This window comes from Peromyscus maniculatus, chromosome 1, assembly GCF_049852395.1.
Source record: "Peromyscus maniculatus bairdii isolate BWxNUB_F1_BW_parent chromosome 1, HU_Pman_BW_mat_3.1, whole genome shotgun sequence".
Taxonomy (NCBI): Eukaryota; Metazoa; Chordata; class Mammalia; order Rodentia; family Cricetidae; genus Peromyscus; species Peromyscus maniculatus.
In genome coordinates this window covers 123,941,413-123,964,261 of record NC_134852.1, presented here as the reverse complement: position 1 = coordinate 123,964,261, position 22,849 = coordinate 123,941,413, and the positions used below count along the sequence as shown (strand labels likewise).

The 22,849-nt window shown below is 42.8% G+C and overlaps 1 protein-coding gene across 1 annotated transcript in view; it reads right to left on the bottom strand.

The window, feature by feature from the left end:
• Window positions 1–22,849, bottom strand: part of Spon1 (spondin 1) — a 287,223-nt gene that overhangs the window by 146,907 nt on the left and 117,467 nt on the right. The window contains exons 4-5 of the mRNA XM_006978617.4: window positions 18,421–18,494; window positions 11,030–11,152 (exon numbers count right to left, since the gene is read on the bottom strand). Of these exons, the coding sequence (XP_006978679.1) occupies window positions 11,030–11,152; window positions 18,421–18,494 (197 nt within the window). The remainder of the gene's footprint in view (window positions 1–11,029; window positions 11,153–18,420; window positions 18,495–22,849) is intronic.

Genomic DNA, 22,849 nt, shown 5'->3' with positions numbered 1-22,849 from the left:
TGGCAATGAGAATTAAATACACACACAAAATCCAGGCCAAACAAATACACTGTCCTTCTAAAACCAAAGAAAGCCTAAAATAAACAGTCATTGGGAGATAGGAAGTAGATGAGCTGAGAAGAACCTGCAAGAGACCAGGCTACTATAGGTGCAAAACAAAACAAGAGTTTGGCTTACAATCGGGTGAACTCTGTAATTTCCTAGGAGATCTTAAAACCTTAGTAAGTCTGAAATTACAAAAAAAAAAAAAAAAAACAAGCAAGACTGTAGGCAGAATGTACGGTAGTAAGGCACCAGTTACTAAAACAAGATAATTTGTTAGTTAGGCAGTGACAAAGGCTACATTGTGTTAATGAGAACACAAGGATATTACATTTGCAGGGCCCACAGAATACACAGCAATAAATAGAAAGTCACCATGGTAAAACACAGAAATCAATACCTATACAATTTTAGAACAAGGTATTAATACCCCACTATCAGAATAGCATAATAATGAGGAAATGATAGATCTTTAAAACCTAACCAAACATACTGTAATACAGCAGAAAGGGTAGATGTTGTCCAGAATTAGAGTGTTTGAGCTGGAATTTTAGTGCACGATCCCCATGCGTGGATGAGGATGAGGATGGATGAGGGACTAACATAATCTCCTTGTCTTCTACTTTCTGTCCCAGGAAACATCATAAGTGGAGGGAAACCCAAGATCCAAGGAACCAGTAGAGGTGTCAAGGTCCTGGAGGGACCACGGGTGGTCCTGCACTGGATGCTGTAGAACGGAAGCAAAGGGGGGCTGTGACAGCAGTGATGCAATGCCTGGGCCCCCTTCCTGGCTTCATCTCCTCCTCTTTCCCTAAACACTCCAGAACAGATGCCATCCAACATTTTCCTCTTCCCTATCACGCACAACAAGGCATAACAGTTACATCAGCAGAGAAACACAAGCCCCCTTCAGAGTTACTAGATGCCAGGCAAGTGCAAACAGGGCAAGAAGCAGCTTTGTAACAGCAGATAGGTCAAAAATACAATCTAAGCACAGTACACTTCCTCAAAGACAGAGGGAAGATATTAAACACCCAAAGCAGATACAAGTGTCGGGGGGGATGGAAAGGCAGCTCAGTAGTCAGGAATACCTTCTGCTCTGTAGAGGACCCAGGTCTGGTCCCCAGTAGTCACAATAGGCAGCTAACTCCAGTTCCCAGGGATCAGATGACCTCTGACTGCCAAGGGCACCTGCATGTATGTGGTACACATAAACTCATGAGGGCCACAGGCACACATATAATAAATAAATAGGTAAGTTCTTTTAAAAAAGAACTAAGAGACAAAACAAGTAGAGGAAGAGAATCAAACACAAATTAGAAATTAAACACACATTCATGAAGGCCATGGAATCCTTTCTGAAGATGACTAACCTCAATCTAATCGAGGGGAAACATCAATGACCCCAAACCAAAAGACAGTCTATACCATAACTTCTGAGTACTCTTCAAAAAAAACTTCAGGAAAGTCAAGAAAGCCTGAGGAAGTGTTCCATCTGAAGGCTGATGAAAGATGCATGACAAGTAACTGCAGTGTAAGATACTGGATGGGATTCTGGGTGAAATTTTTTCTTTTCTTTGCTACAGAGCTGTTCTGTGCAATATGGTAGCCAATATTTACACATGACTACTGTGTGATTAAAATATGGTGAGTCTGAATGCAAAATAGGTACCAGACCTTAGTACTGCACAAAGAATGCAAAATATGTCTGTAATGAATTTTCAGGCTAATTATATGCTAACGTGGCATGATTTGAGGTCTGGCTTCAATAAAATAGTACATTAAATTTAATTTTATTGGAGGCTGGCAAGATGACTCAGCAGTTAAGAGCACTTGTTCTTGCTGAGGACTCAAGTTCAATTTCCAGCATCTACATAGTGGCTTACAACCGTCTGCAACTCCATTTCCAGGGGATCTGAGACCCTCTTCCAGCCTCCAAGTGTACCAGGCACACCTAACATGCAGGCAAAACACTCATACACATAAAATAAATCTGAAAAGCTAATTTTATTGCTTCTCTTTACTTTTTAAATGCAGCTTCTAGCACATCTAAAATTGCCTGTGTTACTCAGACAGTTTGCACTCTATGATATTGTGTGGTCTCCATGAAGAAGCCAGTAGGGGCATAATTAATGTAACTTAAACAAAGCACCTAGATTAGACAGCAGCATTTTATCAGTGTCAGTATTAAGTGTACAGTAATTTTATACAAGAACGTCTTTCTTAGGGAGCACACACCTACGGAGTTCTACAGAGTAGAGCAGAGACACATGTCTGTGTCTCTGTGCAAAGTTGAGACTGCCTTCTCAGGAAGATGACTCTAGGCAGTGTCAAGTTGACAGCTGAAGCTAACTGGGGCAGCAACTCAGAAATGAAAAATAAGAGGAGATGGAATGTGTGACAACAACCGTTTCTTAGGATCAAAGGAAGAGGCAAAAGCAAAATCTCACGTGGGAAGGATTTGTTAAAGAGGGAACTATTTTTTTAAAAAAGTCTACACCCAGTGGTATTCACAGAAAGATGAAGAACACCAAAGAGACAGACAGACAGATGAAAGGAACACTTGAAAAGCAGAGGGAAAGAACAGACCAAATAGCAAGAAACAAAAACCAACCTGACATGGACTCTCTAGACGATGGGATATAAGGATGCAGTGGTAAATAGTAGAAAAGAAAACTGCTTTTGAACCTCGGCCTCATATTCAGCCCTGTGTCACTTACGTGTGAGAACAGAACAAAATATTCCCAGGCATGGAGAGACTTGATGGGCTTGCCTTGCAAACACAGTGAGGAAAACATCCTTGCAGAAAGTACCCAAGTGAGAGAAATACAAAGGACAAGGGGCAAGCAAAGTTTTAGGAAAGTTTATGGCTGTTTAGAAACACAAAGATCAAAGATTGGAAAACAGAATTACAGTGACTAGGAAATAAAATTCTAGAAATCCATCAATATAAAGAAAGATGGTAGAGAGTGAAGGAGCACGAGGATATGTAAAAGTTCAGGAGAAGAGGATGATATCAACATGTTGGGAAGTTAACATAAATATGTGTCTTATGTTAAAGGCAATCGCTGAAAGGAAAAAAAAGACTCGGATAACTTTTCATTGTTATTGTTTTGAGACAGGTCCCAAGAAGCCCAGCCTTGCCTCGAATTTGCTTTGTAGCTGAGACTGACTTTGGACCTCTTGTGTTCCCCACTCACCTGCCAAGTTCTGGGGTCACATGCCTGTGCCACTATACTTGGCTCAGCTAACTTTTCTATTGACACAACTGGGCAATAGAAGGAAAAAAGTATAAAATTAAATATTGCTGTGGGATGTTCTGTATGTCCTGTGGGAGCCCTTCTTGGGTTCTTTGTGGCGTTACCCAGCAGGTCCGCATAGAGGATGATTAGGACCATGGGCCTGAGTGCAGGTGTCTGAGATGGTCTGCACTTGGCTGTGCTGGGGGATGGTCTGTATGTCAAGTTGTTCTGAGTGACCAATAAATAAAACCTGATCGGCTGTGGCTAGGCAGGAAGGATAGGCGGGACTAACAGAGAGGAGAAATAAAAGGACAGGAAGGCAGAAGGCCAGACGGCCAGCCGCCGCCATGACCAGCAGCATGAGAAGATGCCGGTAAGCCACCAGCCACGTGGCAAGGTATAGATTTATGGAAATGGACTAATTTAAGCTATAAGCACAGTTAGCAAGAAGCCTGCCATGGCCATACAGTTTGTAAGCAATATAAGTTTCTGTGTTTACTTGGTTGGGTCTGAGCGGCTGTGGGACTGGCGGGTGACAAAGATTTGTCCCTGTGGGCAAGGCGGAAAACTCTAGCAACAAAATAATGAACAAAAAGATAGAATAATCAGAACATATAAAATGAAAATAGAAGAAAAAATTAGCATGGCTAAGCACAATAATGATAGCATAAGTGGGATGAGATCAAAAGCAAATAGTGCCAGAGGGGCCTGACATGGACCAGTGATGCTGTGCACTGTGTGGGAAGAGCATATTTCTTGAGGGCTGACATGGACCAGTGATGCTGTGCACTGTGTGGGGATGAGCATACCCTCGGTACCCAAAGAAGAGTAAGAGACAAAGCTTACTAAGGCAAACATGCAGTGGGTTATTAATAAATAAACTCAGTAAATACAACAAAGCAGGAGCTATGTATCACATACTCTTTGATCAGAACTAAATAAATAACCAAAATCAAAACCAACAATACAAATAAAAAATCTCCAACTTTTCAGAAAATTTAAAATACTCTACTAATTAACAACTATGTCCAGAAGATAAAGTGCACAAAAGCATTTTACCAAGAGAATAGTGAACATGAGGGGTCTCTAGTAAGACCTCTGGGAAGAGCTCAGAGACCAACTAAAAGGAAAATTCACAGCCTCAGGTGCATTAATTATTAATAAAAACAAAAAATACAAAAAAGAGGGAAGTCAGCACATAAAGTAAACAATATGGAAATTTACCAACAGAACAAAAGGGCCATCCAAAAGAAATAGAAGATAAAAGGATGCATAAAAGCAGATGTATGCAAATTAGAAGAGAGATAACAATGGTATTCTTTAAGGAGCTAACAAAGCTTATTAGATAAAAGCAATCCAGATTAGTCAGGAAATAAAGGAGAAAGATCTTCCCCTCTATTAGGGTTGTCTGATAAGGACTGTGGAAACCTTGCAAAATGGGTGGTTGTTAAGGAAAGAAGTAAAATTCTAAAACTAGACACAAAAGAACTCATTTATACCAACAACTGATGAAGAATTTATGGGAAAAGCACGAAGTATTTGGGTGACTTTGTGTGTGTGTGTGTGTGTGTGTGTGTGTGTGTGTGTGTGTGTGTGTGTGTGTGTGTAACAGCGTAACAGTAAAACAGCCCTGGCTGTCCTAGAACTTGCTTTGTAGACCAGGCTGGCCTTGAACTTATGGAGATCTACCTTTCACTGCCTCACGAGTGCTGAGATTAAAGGCATGCACCACTGCCTGGCCTGTGGGTGACTTTTTCCAGCTATCAGTTTATTTCTTTTTCTTTTTCTTTATTCTTCCCTCACACAATACATCCCAATCCCAGCCTCTCCTTTCTCTACTCCTCCCAGTTTCCCTTCCCCACAACCTCCCCCTCCCCCAATCCACCTCTCCATTCCTCTTCAGGAAAAAGCAAGCCTCTCAGGGATATTAATCAAGCACGGTATAACAAATACAATAAGACCAGGCACAAACCCTACAACCCAGTAAGAGGAAAAGGGTCCCAAGATCAGGTGAAAGAGTCAGAGACATCCCCAACTCCTACTGTTAGGAGTCCCACAAAAACACCATGCTCACAACCACAACATATCTGTAGAGGACATAGCATAGACCCATGCAGGTTCCATGATTGCCCTTCATCTGTGAGTCCCTATGAATGATTCTGTGGGCTGTGTTCTCCTGGTGTCCTTGACCCATCTGATTCCTACAATCCTTCCTCCCCCTCTTCCTCCGAGTTCCCCAAGCTCTGCCTAATGTTTGGCTGTAGATCTCTGTATTTGTCAACTATCAATTTCTAGTAGACATGAGTAGGTAGCAAGTAGCTGATTTGAGGCTAACACCAGATGAAAAGGGGATACAAAACCCAGAAATGACTTGCTCTTGCATGGAGATGTGAAGAGTTGAAGGTGGTATTGGTGGACTATTATTAAATTATTTATGTGTACAGTTTTTAATTCCAGTGCTTTCTTGGTTAGCTGGAAACCTAACATTACGTTAGTGGCCAATAAAAGAAAAATTAGATGACTTCTCTGAAATAAGACAAGGTTGGGACTTATAGCTGTGAGAGAAAATTAATTATGAAACTAGGATTCAGTGAGTTAGGCATGATGTAGAAACTTTGTACATAACTAGATGAATAAAAGATAAAAATATTAAGAGTCATCAAGTTAATACTAGTTCAGTAGTTTTTTTTAAAATGGGATTGGACATAATTTTCTTGAGCAAGTGACCCAATGGAAAAGATGGCTGGATGTCACTGTAAAATTAACTTCAAATATATAGAATGTATTTCTAAGTGGCTGTGTTAATATTTTAGCCAATGTGTCATCAAATTAAAAATTGATTTAGGAAAAATATTCTTCAATATCGATTTGTCAAACAGTATTAACTGATGCCATGTCCAAAGGGGAGGAAGTTATGCATCTTGGCTGGCCCAGGGGAGATGGCAGGCTGTCTACAGGATGGAAGCATTTGTCAAGAACCCAGGATCTCCATGAGAGCTAGTGATTAAAGATACTTAGCATCTGGTAGGAAGCTCCCATCTCTGTGCAGACTGGGCACACGTCCAGCCCTTAAGACATCCTTATGGGCCTGGTCACCTTGTTCCTGGGAAGCACTGCCTCCCATGGTTCCCACAGTTGGGAGTTGCAGTCTGGCAATGTCTAGGACAGATACCATGGTGCTTGTTCTGGTTTTCAGCAATGCTATTCAAGCTCAACAAACCCAGACATGCTCTTTCTGGCTTCTAAGTCTGGCTGTGTGCAGAACAGCAGGCAGGATGGTATAGAATCTAGTATCAATTGACTTCACATTGGAAGATATGTTGTATATTAGATGTTTAATTTGACTGCAGAGGGCAGGAATGATTGTCTCATGACAGCCCCCAAGGGAAGGCAAAAGAAAATCATTTGGATCTAAGCTTTGGTTTTGGTTCAGGCATTTTCTGACTATTGATTGCTTCGTGATAGACCCCAAGGTAAGGAAAACGAGAACTGTCTGGTCTGAGCTTTGATTTTGTAATGCTACTCTTTTGTGTGTGTCAAGGTCTTTTCACCTACAGAATTAAAAGGTAAAATTTACATGCTCCAGCCTTCAAATGTATTTCAAAAGCTTCTTGATTGGGAATGTTTTGAAAGAATTCTACAATTTCCAGATGTCCAGCAGGAATGTGGACACTGCCAGAGAGGAGGAATACCAGAAGCTATTTAATCCATTCTCCTGCCTCTATATCTGTTTTATCATACCTAGTCCCTCCCAGAGAGAGGAATGCAGCCTTCTCCCATGGAGAGAACCCCAGAAGCAGCATTTGGAACAAAAACATTTTGTACAATGGTTGAGAAGAGACATCTGCAGATATGGTTCACTATGGCTAAAGGTACATGGTAGCTGAAGGTGCAGGGTGGTTCAGGAACATGGTGGTTCAGGTACATGGTGGTTCAGGTGCATGGTGGCTGAAGGTGTGTGGTGGCTGAAGGTGCATGGTGGCTTAAGATGCATGGTGCAGTTCAGTCTCCCATGTAGCATCTACTGTGATTCTCAAAGGTAAGTTACTCAAAGACACCCAAGAGTTGAACACCCAACTTACCCCATTGCAGAGGTGATCAGAGTGTGACCCACACACTCCTGAGAACCCTGAGATCCTTTTAGGGAATCCAAGAGATTAAAGCTATTTAATAATAAATTGAAGATATTATTTGTTTGCTGTAGTATGGTCACACTGGTATTGAAGATGGGCCAAGGCAACAGTCTTGGCCTATATTAGTAGCTGATGTCTTCTTCAGGGCCACATGTTCACAGTAGACAACAAAAGACTCATGTCCTTCATGTAACAGAAAAGTGAGTCACTTGAAGTTTCTCCTAATGAATACACACCTTATTATTCAGAGTGACTCATTGGGGAATGTAAAAAGCAATATAAAATGCTAAGCAGTTCTGCTGTATAGATGGGAGTACTCTGACTGTCCTCAGTAAATGCACTTAATGCTTCTTTTAGGTGCAAGTCAGACTAGCCACTTTGTACATCCATAAAACATCACTTGAAAGAACTAATGACAGGCAAATTACGGTTATTCAGACTTGGGAATTTGGCAGACATTTTTTCTCAAAAAGTGAAGTGAGTCTGTCACTTCAAGGAAAACAACTGACAGTATCTGTCACCAATAATAAAATTTGAGTTTTCAAGCAAAAATCAGAATCTTGGAAAACTTGTAACTGTTACTGTGAACTTGATAGTCTCCCAGTTTTCCAACACTTCCCTGATGGGCTCTGTCCTCCTAGGAATGGATGTGATTTTGACAATGTGAAATCTTGGCATGTGGATGATCTGCGATTCTCAATAAGCTGGTATTTTCCAAATGGTCAGCATCAGGGCTGCATAATCATGGATTTCCACCCAAAGTGGAAGGTAAACAGTGGTTTTTAGTCACAGAATACCAACCCACTGGCATAATTACATATTCCTCATTGTAGCTGGACTTAACAAAACTCTACTTTTTGTAGACTTTGAAGTAGTTTGTGGTCTGGTAGCAAAGATTATCTGTAAATATCTGGAAAGATTATTAGAACACTTTAAAAAATTATTTTAATGTGTGTGTGTGTGCATGCTTGCTCATCTGTATGTGTCTCACATGTGTGCAGGTACCAGCAGAGGCCAGCAGAAGTCATCAGATCCCCTGGAACTTGAGTTACACATTGCTGTGAGCCACGCCTTATGGGTGCATGGAATCAAACCCAGAGCCTTGCTGAGAAGAGCAAGTACCCTTAACCACAGAGACATCTCTCTAATCCTCCTAAATGCTCTTCCTTTTACCTAGTTACACATGCATGTGGTCTAGAATTTTCTTCATGTACTTCTATCAAAAATGTATCACAATAGGTTGAATGCAGAAACAAAGGTGAATGACGGTCCACGTGCTTACTCCTAATCTGTACAGACTACAGAGATTGGCCAAAATGTAGAACAATGACACCCTTTTCACAATTTTTTTGGGACAATCATTTTAATTAAATATAATACTATACTTTTTTGTCATCATGTGATAAATTTATTAAACATACAATATGTTTATTACCACTCTATGTTACTTGAAAATTAATAATTTAAAAAATTCTCAGCTTTCATTGCTTCTAAGGTGAACACTTAGAGAGATTTAACAAAAGCATATCAATGCTTCCTGTGATTCTTAAACTTGTTAAAAGGATGCAAAGACTGAAGAGGCCGAGAGCCACTGTCCCCAAATCCCTGCTTAGAAAATGACATTTTGGATGACTAATTAAAAAGATACAAGGGACTTGGCTCTTGACAGCTTGTTGTCAACAAGCTTCTCTAGGCTGACAACAGGGCTGATTATCAAGACAGAAATATCCCTGCAGTCTAGATCACAGAAGCCATCACTGACATTGCCTCTGTCCTTCCCAGGGGCTCCAGGCTGTCAAGTCCCCAAGTTCACCCTTTGCCCTCCAAAGAAGGTCTGGTCCACACTCCCTGCTCAGTCCTGGCCATCATGATTCAGTGTCAGCTGGATACCTGCCTCCCAGATGGTAGCAAGTGTGTCCCATAGTCACCACCTAATTCTCAGGAAGGTACCAGGCACGTACAGGGACAAAGACTCAAAGATGAAACAGGTCATGGCTTTTATCTCAGAAGTCCCAGTCTTGTGGGGAAGAAATTTCCCAAGGAAATAATCCCAACACCATGTGGTAAATGCTATTCTGCATTTGATGATGAATTTTTCCAACAGAAAAATCAGGGCAGAGCCTGGCTCTGTAATGTAATGCCCGACAATAGAACAATTCTGGGAATCAGGAACACACATCTGCTATATTTATTAAGCTCTCAACACCACAGCAGTTCTCTGTAGGTTTGCATGTGGTTTGCCCCAGAGGCCCAGAAACAATGATTTTGTACCCTTGCCCTACCACCTAAATTCTGGGAGACAATGGTGGCCAGATAGAAATGAGAAAAACTCCTTATGATCACAAAAGATGAGTAATGGCCCTACCATTTTCTCTCTTCCATTAGTGGGGACACTGTAGGGATCCCCCTGACAGCAGCATTCTGCTTCTAAGTGCCTGCTGCCAGGCAGAGAGGCTAGGTTTATTCACACAGGTCTCCTACCCAGCTGCCTGAATCCTAGAGACTGAGGATGACTTAGCCAGGGGCTCTTAAGATTCCAAACTTCAACTTCATGTGAGTTAAATTCAATTACAAACGTCTTGATCTAGCTAAGAATGTTGGAGTCCCCATTGGGTGGGCTGCCTGGGCACCAGGGCGGTTCTGATCTACCCAGTGTTTACTTAAGTTCTTGCCATGTGCTCTTTCCCTCTTTTTAATCTCTCCCATGTCTGCAGTTCCTTCCAGCTGTGGTAACTTCAGCGCGAAGCACATACCTAAGAACCAAACGGGCTAAGCCCAGACACAACACGTCCATTGCCACCCACAGCCACAGGTTACTTTCCATTGCAAGGATGCGCCATCAGTAAACACGCTTAATAATGTGGAATCAGCCCACTATTCACAGCTACAAATTTCATGTGATTGTTTGATTAATGTCTATCTCCTCACAGTCCCTAAAAGGTATGGGATGTGCACTGTATCTTTTCTCTTGCTGACTATCATATCTCTAAGGTTCAGCACAGTGCCTGGCTCATTTCAAATGTGTCGAGATGACGGTCTGACTAATAAGAGTTGAACTGTCCTATTTTAGGATCTAGTCCCCACATAGCAAGTTTGGGACCTCCTGACAACTCTCGCAGATTGGTTTTGGCTGCTCTGAGCCTGGTGTCAGGCGGCATTAGAAGGTGACATCTGGAACCAGTAGAGAAATGGTGTATTGATTGATGACCTGACACCTTCCTAGGGTTAAGGATGCTGAGTGATTGTCACACTGTCTATGGAGACAAGGGAATTCCTTTGCCAGCTATCTCTAACAAATGGTCTGTTTTATAACATGTGTTCCGCTGTTTTAGGAAGCTACAAAATACTTGGCTTGAAGATATAGTAACTTGACTTCAGGAACTGTTTTAAGAACCACAAATAAAACTCTTAGAACAGTGTTACACGAAAACTCTAAAAGCATACCAGGATTATGTCTGTACGTGTCCATGAATTTACTTTCTTGGGGTGCAAGTTTCACAAATCAGTGGCCAATAATGAGCAGGCCAACACAGCTCAGCCTATGGATCCTGTGATCAGACAGGATATTAATAATGTGCTTTCCCTGACCCATAAAGCAGCAGCTGTACTCACGAGGGTAATCCTTCGGATGAGTCTTCTCAGACCAGTTCCCATAAAACGTGAGCCTGTACTTGGCAGTTCCGCAGGCACAGCAGTCCAAGATTGGTCTGTCCGTCACCCCGTCAAGTGTGGGATCTGAAACGGGAAATCAAGTTAGAAAGCAGTCAGGGGCCTCGTAAAAGGCAGCCTTGCAGCAGCTTGTCTTATCTTTGATCCCTGTATAAGAAGACACAGTGCAGTTGCACTCCTTTCTAAGACTCAGCACTTAGATTGCTATGGAATTTATATTTATCAACTATGAATATGCAGTCTGTAAATACAAAAATTCAAAGTTCTTGCTCTCATAATCTGAGGTGTTCTACGGGACCAAGAGTCTAGAATCTTTAGGATGGGGAGATTTGGGGAAACCAATGCTGAATTTTACTCAGTTGTTCTTTTCATTTTAAAGATGTGGTGTGTGTGTGTGTGTGTGTGTGTGTGTGTGTGTGTGTGTGTGTGTGTGAATGTCATGTGTGTGCAGGTGCCCAAGAAGACCAGAAGAGAGCATCAGATCCCCTGGAACTGGCGTTAGAGGTGTTGTGAAACACCTGAGGCAGGTGTTGGGAAGCAAACCCGAGTCACCTGCAAGAGGAGAAAGCATTTCTAACTAACATGGAGCTGCCTCTCCAGCCCTCACCCAGTTGTTCTTTCTGTATCCTGCCTTCCTCCCCATCCCATCCCAAAAGCATCTCCTACAGGATTTTAAGAGGAATATGTATCTATTTTCCCTAAGAAAATTTCACGGCCCAAATGCTGGACCAGAGCAGAGGCAGGGGTGGTTTTAAAGGAGAAAAGCAAGAGCCAGTAGAGGCTTAAAGAATTGTTGGAAATTAAGAAGAAGGAGTCTTATGCAATCATGTCTCTTATCGTGCTTTCAAAGACTGTACTGGGAAGTGGAGGTGGGGAGTGTTGCAAATGTGTTCACAAGTTCAAGTTTACTTCTGAGTGTAGAAGCAGCCAGGAACAACTTAAGATTCCCTCTCCATCCCCATTTTTAGCTGTGAGTAGCTGATAAGTAGGGAAGGAGAGATTATATGAATAAATTCAGCATTTCTGATTGTTGAGCCCACGGCCCTAAGTGCCTTAGTGCTCCTAGTCTGCTCAGCTGCCTGGGAGAGGGGACAATGCCCACAGATGGCGCTTGCTGCGACGACTTTTTCTGTAGTTCTCCCAGCTGTGGTAACACCAATCTTCCTTTTTTGCAAGTTGGACATTTTTTTTTTAAATATTGTACAAAGAGCAGAAACCAAGGGGATGAAAACCATTTTGCATGTCAGAAACAGCATTTTCCAATCTCTTTCAGAATTTGCTGAGCTCACCATGTTTGAACATGCAAAACCAATGATGGTCAGAAGTGAGCTTGGGGATGGAGACAAAGTATGAGACACTGTCATGATATCAGCAAAGTACCGAGTCCCTTGTGCGTGCTGAGCCCTTTCTATATATGCTGTAAGAAATACTTTGGTTATCCCTTGAGGTTTGAATGTGAAGTATCCTCCAGAGGCTCCTGGGTTTGAATACTTGGTCCCCAGTTGGTGACACTGTTTGGGAAGATTGTGGAACCTTTAGAAGGTAGAACCTTGCTACAGGAATTAGGTCATGGGGGGAGGTCTTTAGGCTATATTGCCCAACCTCATTTCCTGCACACTCTTTGTAGATGCGACGTGACAAGCCAGCCTTCCTCTGCTCTCCACTGTCTCTTCCTCGCCATGGTAGGTTGCACACACACCCCTCCCCGAACTGTAGGCCAAAATAAAGCCTCTGTTCTTTCTGTTGTTTTTACCAGGGCATTTTATTACAGTAACGGAAAAGTAATGATGACATCCCTGTTTTACAGATCATCAAAAGCAAGAAGCAGGCTGGGTGATTTGATCAAGCTCACAGGATGAATGAGCCATTCATGCAGAAGTGGGACCCACGTCTGTTTTGGTTCAGAGCCTATGACCTCACTCTGAATTCAGTCACTCAGGAAAGACCCACTCAGGGTAGTCTGCATAAATGATACCTAGTTAAAAAAAAACATTTGTTTCTGTTTTGTTTTTTTCCAAATGAAGTACATTTAAATAAAACCTCTCCCTACAGATTCCAGAGATTTCTAAAGAGGCTCAAAGGAAAAGGCTGTGGCCACCTGAAGAATGAGTCATGGGCAGAGGCTAGAGTGCTGTTTGTCTACGTCTAGGAGCAAGCTGCCCACTGACACATGCATATAAAACCCGGACTTGATTCCTGTGTGAGCCACTTGGGTAGTAAGGACAAACCCCATCTAGTACATTTTAGGAGAGGTAGCTTGAACCAGAAGATCTGGTCCTTTTACAGTCCCACAATGATGAGCTGCATTGTAAAATACATCTAAATTAGCTTTGAAAAGGGGGATTCAGAACTGAGAGACACATGCTGGGATTTCGATCGTAACTACCAGGTGCTGTTAAATGAGGCAGCAACCATCTCCAGAAGATCCCAACTAAGACCAATTGGGAGCTTTACTTATCAAGAAGGCTTTTAGATTTAGATAGAAAAGTTAAAGATACTGTTAAGGCTTTACAGAAATGAATTTATAACAGACCTTTGGAAACATAAGCTTCCATTTAAAAATTAAATTTCTAGGCTAAAAGGGCTAAAAGGGGAACTGTTTCCTACCAAGGACAGGCCTTTTGCTAACAAAGTAGGCTTCCAAAGGGCAGTGATGGCCAACACTAACATACTCCCATCTTACAGTGCCGGGTTGCAAAGCCAGGTAAACTCAGCCCTGGAGTATGGCCTCAGTTTCCCTTTCTTCCCATGTATTTTACATACATGCATGCATGCACGCATACATACATGCTTGCTTGCACATACATGCACACACACATACACACAGGGTCTGTTGAGACAGTGTCTCACCATGTATCTCTGGGTGGCCTAGAATTTACTATTTAGATCAGGATGGTCTTGAACTCAGAGAGATCTGTCTGCCTCTATCTCCTGAATGCTGAGATTAAAGGTGTGTGCCACCACAACCAGCTTTATTTCATTTATTTTGTGCAGTACTGGGGATCAAATCCAAGCTCTTGTGCTAGGCCACTGCTGTATCACTGAACATACCCAGTACCTGATTTAGTTTTTAAAACTGACTTTCACTGTGTAGCCCAGGCTGGACTTGAATTCACAATCCTTCTGCCTCACCTTCCCAAGTTTTTTTTTTTTTTTTTTTTTTTTTTTTTTTTTTTTTTTTTTTTTTTTTTTTTTGGTTTTTCGAGACAGGGTTTCTCTGTGTAGCTTTGCGCCTTTCCTGGGACTCACTTGGTAGCCCAGGCTGGCCTTGAACTCACAGAGATCCGCCTGGCTCTGCCTCCCAAGTGCTGGAATTAAAGGCGTGCGCCACCACCGCCCGGCCCTTCCCAAGTTTTGAGTGTACCATACCATCACATGACCACCCCATCACACCTGATATTCCTCCTCCTTTCTATACTGAATTTGTTGGCTTTTGAAATTCTCTTCTTATATTCTTAGGTCTTCTTTCCCCCAGCATCCCCTTTTCCTTCTCTCTTTTTGTTTGTGTATATATATGTGTACACGCGTGTGTTCATGTATGTGTGAGCAGGTGTGGTGTGTGTGCAGCCGCTAGTGTAGAAGAGTGTTCATGTGTGTGGAGGCCAGAGGACAACCTTAGCTGTCATTCCTCAGTGGCCATACATCTTGCTTTTTTTTAACTTTAAAAAAATTAAAAATTATACATATACATGTGTGTCCATATATAGGTTTTTGCATGTGAGTACAGGTGTCCCTGGCGGTCAGAAGGGGGTGATGGATCCCCTGGAACTGGAGTTACAGGTGGTTCCGAGATATCCAACATGGATGCTGGGTCCTCTGCAAGGGCAGTATCTGCTCTTAACTGCTGAGCCACTTCCCTCGCTCCAGTCCACCTGGTTTTTGAGACAGGGCCTCTAACCAACCTGTAACTCGTAAAATAGGCTGGGCAGGCTGGCTGCAAAGTGAGCTGCATGAGCCATCTGTCTTCGTTCTCCAGAGCTCAGCCAACAAGTGGAATCCATCGCATCCAGCTTCCTCGGTGGCTCTTGGGGTTGGGAGATTGCACGGGGTTCTCACGCTTGCAAAGCAAATGCTTCACCCACCCAGCTAGCTCCTCGGCTTCCTCTTCCTCTTCTTTCTCCCTCTCTCATCTTCTGTCCTCTGCTTATATTCTCCTCTATTCTCTAGTTTCCCCATCTCCCATCATCCTCTGTCATTCCCCTTCTGTTTGTGACACGGTGTCCAAGTGTGTGACCGTATGTCTATCTCAGACCATCTTCTGGAATAGGTTGTATTTCTCTATTTTTTAATTGCAAGCAATTTTTACATTATGTTGCTTTTAAAAAAAATCACAGGCTGGAGAGATGGATCAGCGGGTAAAGGTGCTTGCCATGCAAGCATAAGGACCAGAGTTCGAGTCCCTAGGACCTGTGTAAAATAGATGTGTAGCACAAATGCCTGTCATTGCACTCTTAACAGAGATGGGAAGTAAAGGCAAGGAAATACCCTGGAATCTCATGAGCCACCTAGCCTGGAATACATGCCCATATTTATGGATACAAATGGGCATACTCATACACACACTCACACACATACTAGTGTTCACTGCTTTTTATCCTTGTGGCTATATTTCATCACCTATGGATGAATGGTTGTAATTTGGGGCAATAAATGATAGCTCCAAGTTCCACTCTTTCTTTTCTTAACAGATTTGATTTGATTCAACAAGGAAGCAGGGAACATAGAGACTTTGATGAAAAGCTGGAGTTTGCTGAGTGATTGAATGCATTTAAAAATCCCTTTGCTCTGCTTATATTTAAATGGTTTTCTTAATGTGATCACTTTGATGTTAATTTTTTCATGGGTCTGCTATTTCCAGGGATCGTTTATAAGCACACAAAAGCCAACAGCATGAGGACTTGCTGGGCCTTTTCAGTCCATCAAGTTGCAAAGAGTTTTTGTATAGATGGTGTGATTAGTCATTTTCCTAGGAGAGCAGCCTGAGAGAAACAACCAGAGCTATGCCATGCTATTTCATCATCACTGTACCCACTGAAATTTAGTGCATGCGCGCGCGCGTGCGCGCGCGCACACACACACACACACACACACACACACACACAGAGCTTAGACAAGGCTTCCTAAGATCAGCACCGAGGCTCCAGGAAGGATGCCTGTCAGTACATGGGAGTGTCTGTGAAGTATCTCCTAAGAACTTTCAGATCCTGGAAAAAAGACTGGCCTCTGACAGTCCATCTAACAGAACCATACCACAATGGCTCAGCCTAGTTACCTACAGGGGAAGATCAAGATATAGCCTATGTGTGAGGCAGAACACTCTGGAGTCCAGCTCATGGGAATTGGGTATAATTTCATGGAGGGAAGGTGGGGAGTAAGGTTGTCGTTTAGGAACCAAGAATCTAAAAAGAGAGAAAATGCTCCTTGTTTGGAGAAAAGCTGACTGAACCATTTGTCTACTAAATGGCTTAGAGGGAAGACCTCATCCCACATGGAATGGTGCTCACCAAGAAGTTAGCGAGAGTCTTCTTGGCCAGAGTGTCTAGAATTCCCACCCCGATGCCAAGCATCTAACTCTCTCCACACATGTCCACTTAACATTTTGATTCTAGCTTTTTAAAAAAATAAGTGACAGTGCATTGCTCTGCCATAGACAGGGCTGAGAAGTACTGACTGTAGGAGGATGCAACATTGACAGCGGGCAGTGGTCCAGAGCATGGGCTCTTGATGTCAGCTCCTGCCCTCCACTGCTGGCTGCAAACAAACTGTCTCGACCTCAATCTCCTCAGCTACAATGGAGTTGACCCAATAGCCTTTACCATACAGGGCTATTGTATAGATTATATAACCAATGAGTAGACAGTGTTTAGAATAGTGCCCGCCATGTAGCAAACACTCAAAATTATTAGCAATAATTATTATTTCCTCAGGAGAACTCTCTCTAACCTTTCTTAGTACTTTATGACTTTCTATAGTTGGAGAGGATTATTCCTTTTGAAAAGACTAATTGCTGAAAAGGCAAATAAAAATTCTGCACAAATTAATAGAAGTGAGATAGCTAAGCCGTATAATTATAGAGCATTTTCTGTTTTCATTGAGTTACCTAATAACTTCTAAACTGGTTTAGATGTTTAAGGTCTTATTTTTAACAGCAGATTAACAAACTTTTGAATACAGACAGCAATAAGTACCATGCATGTACACACACACACACACACATACACACACATACACACACACACACACACACACACACTCATGCATGCATATTCAGTCTTGTGTGGTTAATGTGTGTGCATGTCTGGATTGGTGTTTGTGAATGCAGGCAGACTGCAGCACTTGGGTGGAGGGCGGAGGATGACATCAGCTGTCAGTCCTTGCCTTTTCCCTTGTTTTCATCTGTAGATTTCTGGCCAGCTGTCCTGGGAGCTTCCATCTTGTATGTTACCGATGAATGCTGGCATTGCAGACTTGAAGCACCATGTCCGCCTTTATGTGGATTCTGGGGCTCTGAACTCAAGCCCTCACAGTTGTGTGGTAAGAGCTCTACCCATTGAGCCATCTTGCAGCCCTATTGTATATTACTAAGTCACATGGTTGGAGGGGGCAATAGAAGCAGGCCTAAGCCCAGGCCTGATCTGCACCCAGGCTCCTTCTCTAACCTCCCCCAACAGTCTATTCATTAGGATGCTCCAGGCCTGGGTAGGGGTGTAGCTCATGGTCATAGTGCTTATCTAGCATGTACAAGGCACTGGATTTGATCTCTAGCACCAGAATAAAGCCATTTATTAGAATGTTTCAATCCAAGGAGAGGAGGTTTATGAACTTGCAATCTGAGGACCAGAGACTTGATCATGGTAAAAATCACAAGGTTAGTGTTCCCTACCCTCCCACCCCTGACACTCCTATCTCCTACTGGTTTCTTTTGGAGAAAATCTCCCATGTTACTCAGATTCCATACAAGTTCTAAGGGGCGATTATCCCAAGAGCCACCACAGGCTTTTTAAAGGTACACAACTGTGCATTCCTTAATTAAGTCCTGTGAATTATTCCAAGGAACCTCTTCAGAATAATCACTGTTTCACAAAAATAAGAAGACAGCACCAATATAAGGTACATTATCTCCTACCCAGGGAATCAAGCTGAGTAATTAGAGCTTAAGGCGGATCCAATTATCCATAGCACACAGCCAGATTAAAAATCAGAGCTACGTGAGGAAGCAGAGCCCAGGGGAACTCAGAAAGCTCCGTTGCCTGAATTCCTGTAGCCAGGCTTAAACTGAAAGAGGCCCCCTCATTCACTTGCCCTTCCCCCCCCACCCCCCCGCATGCTCTTACCTTGTTCACATAGCTTCTTGGTCAGAGAGCCCTCGTCTTGAAAGTAAATAATGCGTTTCTGTACGATGCTGGCCCTGTGGGGGAAGAAGATATCAACAGAGTGGTGAGAGGGGCAGGTTTGGAGGGACAGTCGAACCTAGTCCTTGCCCGGCCACCTGTAGCTCTGTGACTCTGGGTGTTATTCCCCCTCCTCTCTGTCCTTCTGTTCTTCGTCCATCAACAGGCAAGCAGCACATACATCATGAGTGTCACCCCGAGAATTGTCAGAAAACGTACGTCAATGGCCTAGCCGGTGCCTAGAAACCACCCCCTCAACTTTGGACACTGAGTTTTTATTGATGGCACTGCTACTGAGGTCAGAACCTGAACCAATGGCATTTTCAGCATCTTTTCTCAATGGCTCCTTTTACCTTCCTCTTCCTCTTAAGTGGTGGAGGCCATTTATAGATCCACCACATCCAGATTTTAGAAGCATGTCAAACTCTTTTCCTGAAAGGAAGAGGAATTTAAAAATATTTTTTGATGTGTTCTAAAAATGTCATCCTATATCATTCCTGAAAGTCTAGACAAAACCATCTCCTACACTCTGAACAAAGACAACGTCAGCTGTGGTCTTTCTCTCTTAAACACGTCAAACGTGGGCTCCGAGAATTTAGAACACATATTTTGAGGTTGCAAATGATTTAGCTTTGGTCAGCACGTATTTTTCTCTTCCCTCTGGATAGAGCAGACTTGCTGTTTCTCCTTTAACTCACTCTCTTGTTTATTTTCCATTGGCCTTGAAAAGGTTGAATCCAGTGTTCCAGCAATTTAAGAGTCTACAACGTTTAAAATTGAGCTGGTGCCGATAAATCTCCAGCCATTTCTATTGATTTCCTTCAGCAATGCTACTCAATCAAAAGGTAATTTTCACTTCGATTCACCCTATTTAACAGATAAAGGCATCCCTTGACTCCATTACAGCTGACCACACAGAATAACTGTTTGACTCCCATGATCCCAGACCTAGGAACTGGCCCACAGTCTCCACAGGGATCTGTACTGAGTAGAGACAATTTCCCCAATGGTCTGGGCAAAGGCCAAGATGACTTTCCAAAGAAATGTCTATGCTACATCCAGTCTTGCACAAAAGAATACAATTCTGACCAGCTTTACAGATGTCTTTTACAGTCTTATCCCATCCAAGAGAGACAAGATGTTGAAATAAGTAAATGAAATATGCTTCCTGTTTACACAAAACGACTTTGATCATTTTATCCATTCTCTTGACCATTAAGTGGGAAAGTCCCCTCAGGCCAAAAGAGTAATAGTCCTCCCTACCTCAAAGCCAAAGAATAAAGTCTTTTGTTCATCAGAACACTCTGCCACTGACAGAAGCACTCTGAGGGCATCCTCTTGTGCCTGGGGGACCCCTGCAGGAGGGTAAAGAGTAGACCTCCTAGGAAGTGCCTAAGATCCACAGTTCTGGTTCAGTGGAGGGCTTCCTCCTCATGTCAACCACAGAAACTTCCTCCCCTTTGACTTCTGGGAGTATTTATGGTCACATTTTCAACAAGTTATTGCCAGAGGGCTTGCTTAGTGGCTGGCACTGAGGAGGGCACCAGGGCTATTATCATGAACAGCAGAGATGGGGCCACTCAGCTCCTTCTCAAAGTTCATATCACAGGAGGGGGAAGCATGAAACAACCAAATCCACAGCTAATGATCGAGGCCAACGGTGACTGAGTGCTACCATGGAAACATCCACAGAGTGCAGTAGGGAAGCCTGACCAAGCTGGACAATGCTTCCCTGAGAAAGAACAGCTCAGCTGAGACTGGGAGAGAAGGCAACTAACCAGGCAATTAAAGGAGAGAAGAAAAGGAGAGGGCATTGTTTATAAAATCCCTGAGGCAGAGGGACCATGGGCTTGCTGGAAGACACATGCATAGAAAGTCAAGGAGATAATGTAAGGTAAGTGGGGAGGTAAACCAGCCCATCACTACATCAGCCAAGGCCTGCTAAGAGATGGCCTTTTACTCCAAGTTTAATAAATGTCTTTGAGGGGCATGCGCCAGGACTGAGGTAACCAGATCTGTTTTTTCTAAAGACCACTTGGGCCAATGAGTGGCAATAGATTGGTGTGAGTCACATGGTACAGAGGTCCCAGGCAAATGAAGTTTTATTTCAATAAAGTTCTCTTCCAACAAATGTTTGAAAATGGATGGACAATAGGGATATTAGTTTGTCCGTTGGTTAGTTTTATGTCAACTTGACACAAGTAGTCATTTTGGAAGAGGGAACCTCAACTGAGAAAATGTTTCTACCAGACTGGCCTATGGGACAAGCTTTGTGGGGCATTTTCTTGATTGGTGATTGATGTGGGGGAACCCAGCTCACCCCAGGCTGGTGGTCCTGGGTGCGTAAGAGCAGACTGAGAAAGCCATGAGGAGCAAGCCAGTAAGTAGTACTCCTCTATGGCCTCTGTGTCAGTTCCTGCCTTCAAGTTCCTCCTCTGACTCCCTTTCATGATGGACTATGAGCTGTAAGATGAAATAAACCCTTTCCTCCCCAAGTTGCTTTTGGTCATGGTGTTTTATCACTGCAATAGAAAACCTAACTGAGACAGCTTCTTTTCTCATTGCTTGGGCTAAATACCTGACAAGGAACAACACAGAGGAAGAGTGGTCTGTGCAGCTCACAGTTGGAGGGAACACAGTTCATCACGGCAGTAAGGCATGGGGATGCAGGGCTCTGTCTAGGCAGAAGCGTGGTGCAGGCACATGCTTGCATCTTAGTGGACTGTTGGCAGAGGTGGGTCAGGAAGCAAGGCAAGGCTACAAAGCTCAAGGATACCCTCCAAGACCCACATCCTGAAGCAAAGCTCACCTCCAAAATGTTCCACAACCTTCCGATACAGCACCACTAGCTGGGGGTTCAACCATATCAGCTTAAAGAGAACATTTTAAAAACTACACCAGGATAATATACTAACATGGTACTGAAAGCTTTTTACTATTCCCTTGAAACACCCTGGGCTTAATTTGTCACCATTGCATGCCAAGCTCCCCAGGTTCCAGAATTTTGATGTTATTCCATCTTAGCTAAATACCTCACCCACAGTCAACTTTGCAAGCACCTGTGAGGAATGCCCTGAGTGCTTTTCAATTTCCTGTGAATAAGACAACAATGGTAAAATCTATTATTTCACAGCATGATCATGAACATTACTTACTCCTAACTTTAGAAGAATACTATTGCAAAAGCTTATACAGACTACAAGTGGAAGGTGTGTATTTCCTATAAGCTGTCCAGGTTCTTCACCCCTTGAGACTCTATGAAATATAAGGTATTTCATTCCCTTAAAAAATATCTTTATCTTAAAAAACCAAAACCAAACATAGGAATGGAGCATTGTCTTGACAGCTAAGAGTACTTGCTACATTTAAAACAACCCAAGTTCAGATCTCAGACCCACATCAGTCAGTTCACAACCACCTGTAAGTCCCACCCCAGGGAATCTGATGCACTCTTCTGGCCTACACAGGCATCTATACACACACACACACACACACACACACACACACACACACACACACACACACACACACAACCAGTTACCCATTTAATACCCAACCAAGACATTCCTTCTTTCAGGTTGATTCCCTGACTGTCTTTCCTATGACAGCCAGAGGTCTTGGGATACTGCACACACAGCACTTACTAACCCCATGGTGCTACTGCTCTTTCCTTGGTTCCTGGGCTGGAGTATAAGCTTCTTGAGGGTTGGAATAAATATCACTATGGATTTTGCTATAGTTTCAACATTAGGATCCAAGGAAGACAAACAGAGTTATAGAGAAGATGAGAGGCTACAGGGTGTGAGGTGATCTGTCTGGTGAGTGTGGGATACAGAGACCTTTAACGTGGCAGAGGTCTGAGGGGATCTGAGTGCTCAGGGGGCAGGCACTGGGCCTAGGACAGCGCATTTGAGTAGCTGGTGTCACCCTGGAAATTATTCAGTGTAAGAAAATGTCCAAAGGAGCCACAATTGGTGAGGTAGATAAATATTCACGCACAAATGTGTTCATAGAGACCAAGTCTTTGGTCCACTTAGTCGTAGAAATTGTCCCACTTTATTCCTCATTTGGCCAGCTCCTAAGAGAATTCTATATTCTGAGAAAATGTGGGTTTTTTTTTCTTTGAGACTATTCCCATCAAAAGTGTAAAATTCAGCTGAGGCTTATAAATCATATTATGGTTCAGAAAAATAATAGTTTTACAAGATGAGAAAGCTGTTAGTAAGAATTCCCTTAGCATTTCAAAATGACAAATTTTCTCCATTCTGTGTTGCAATTTGGCAGTCATGTTGCATCCCATTTATATACTGAATGCTCGCTTATCGGGAGAGAGCATGTTAAAGAAATCTAAATTAAATTTCTTGGTGTGCTG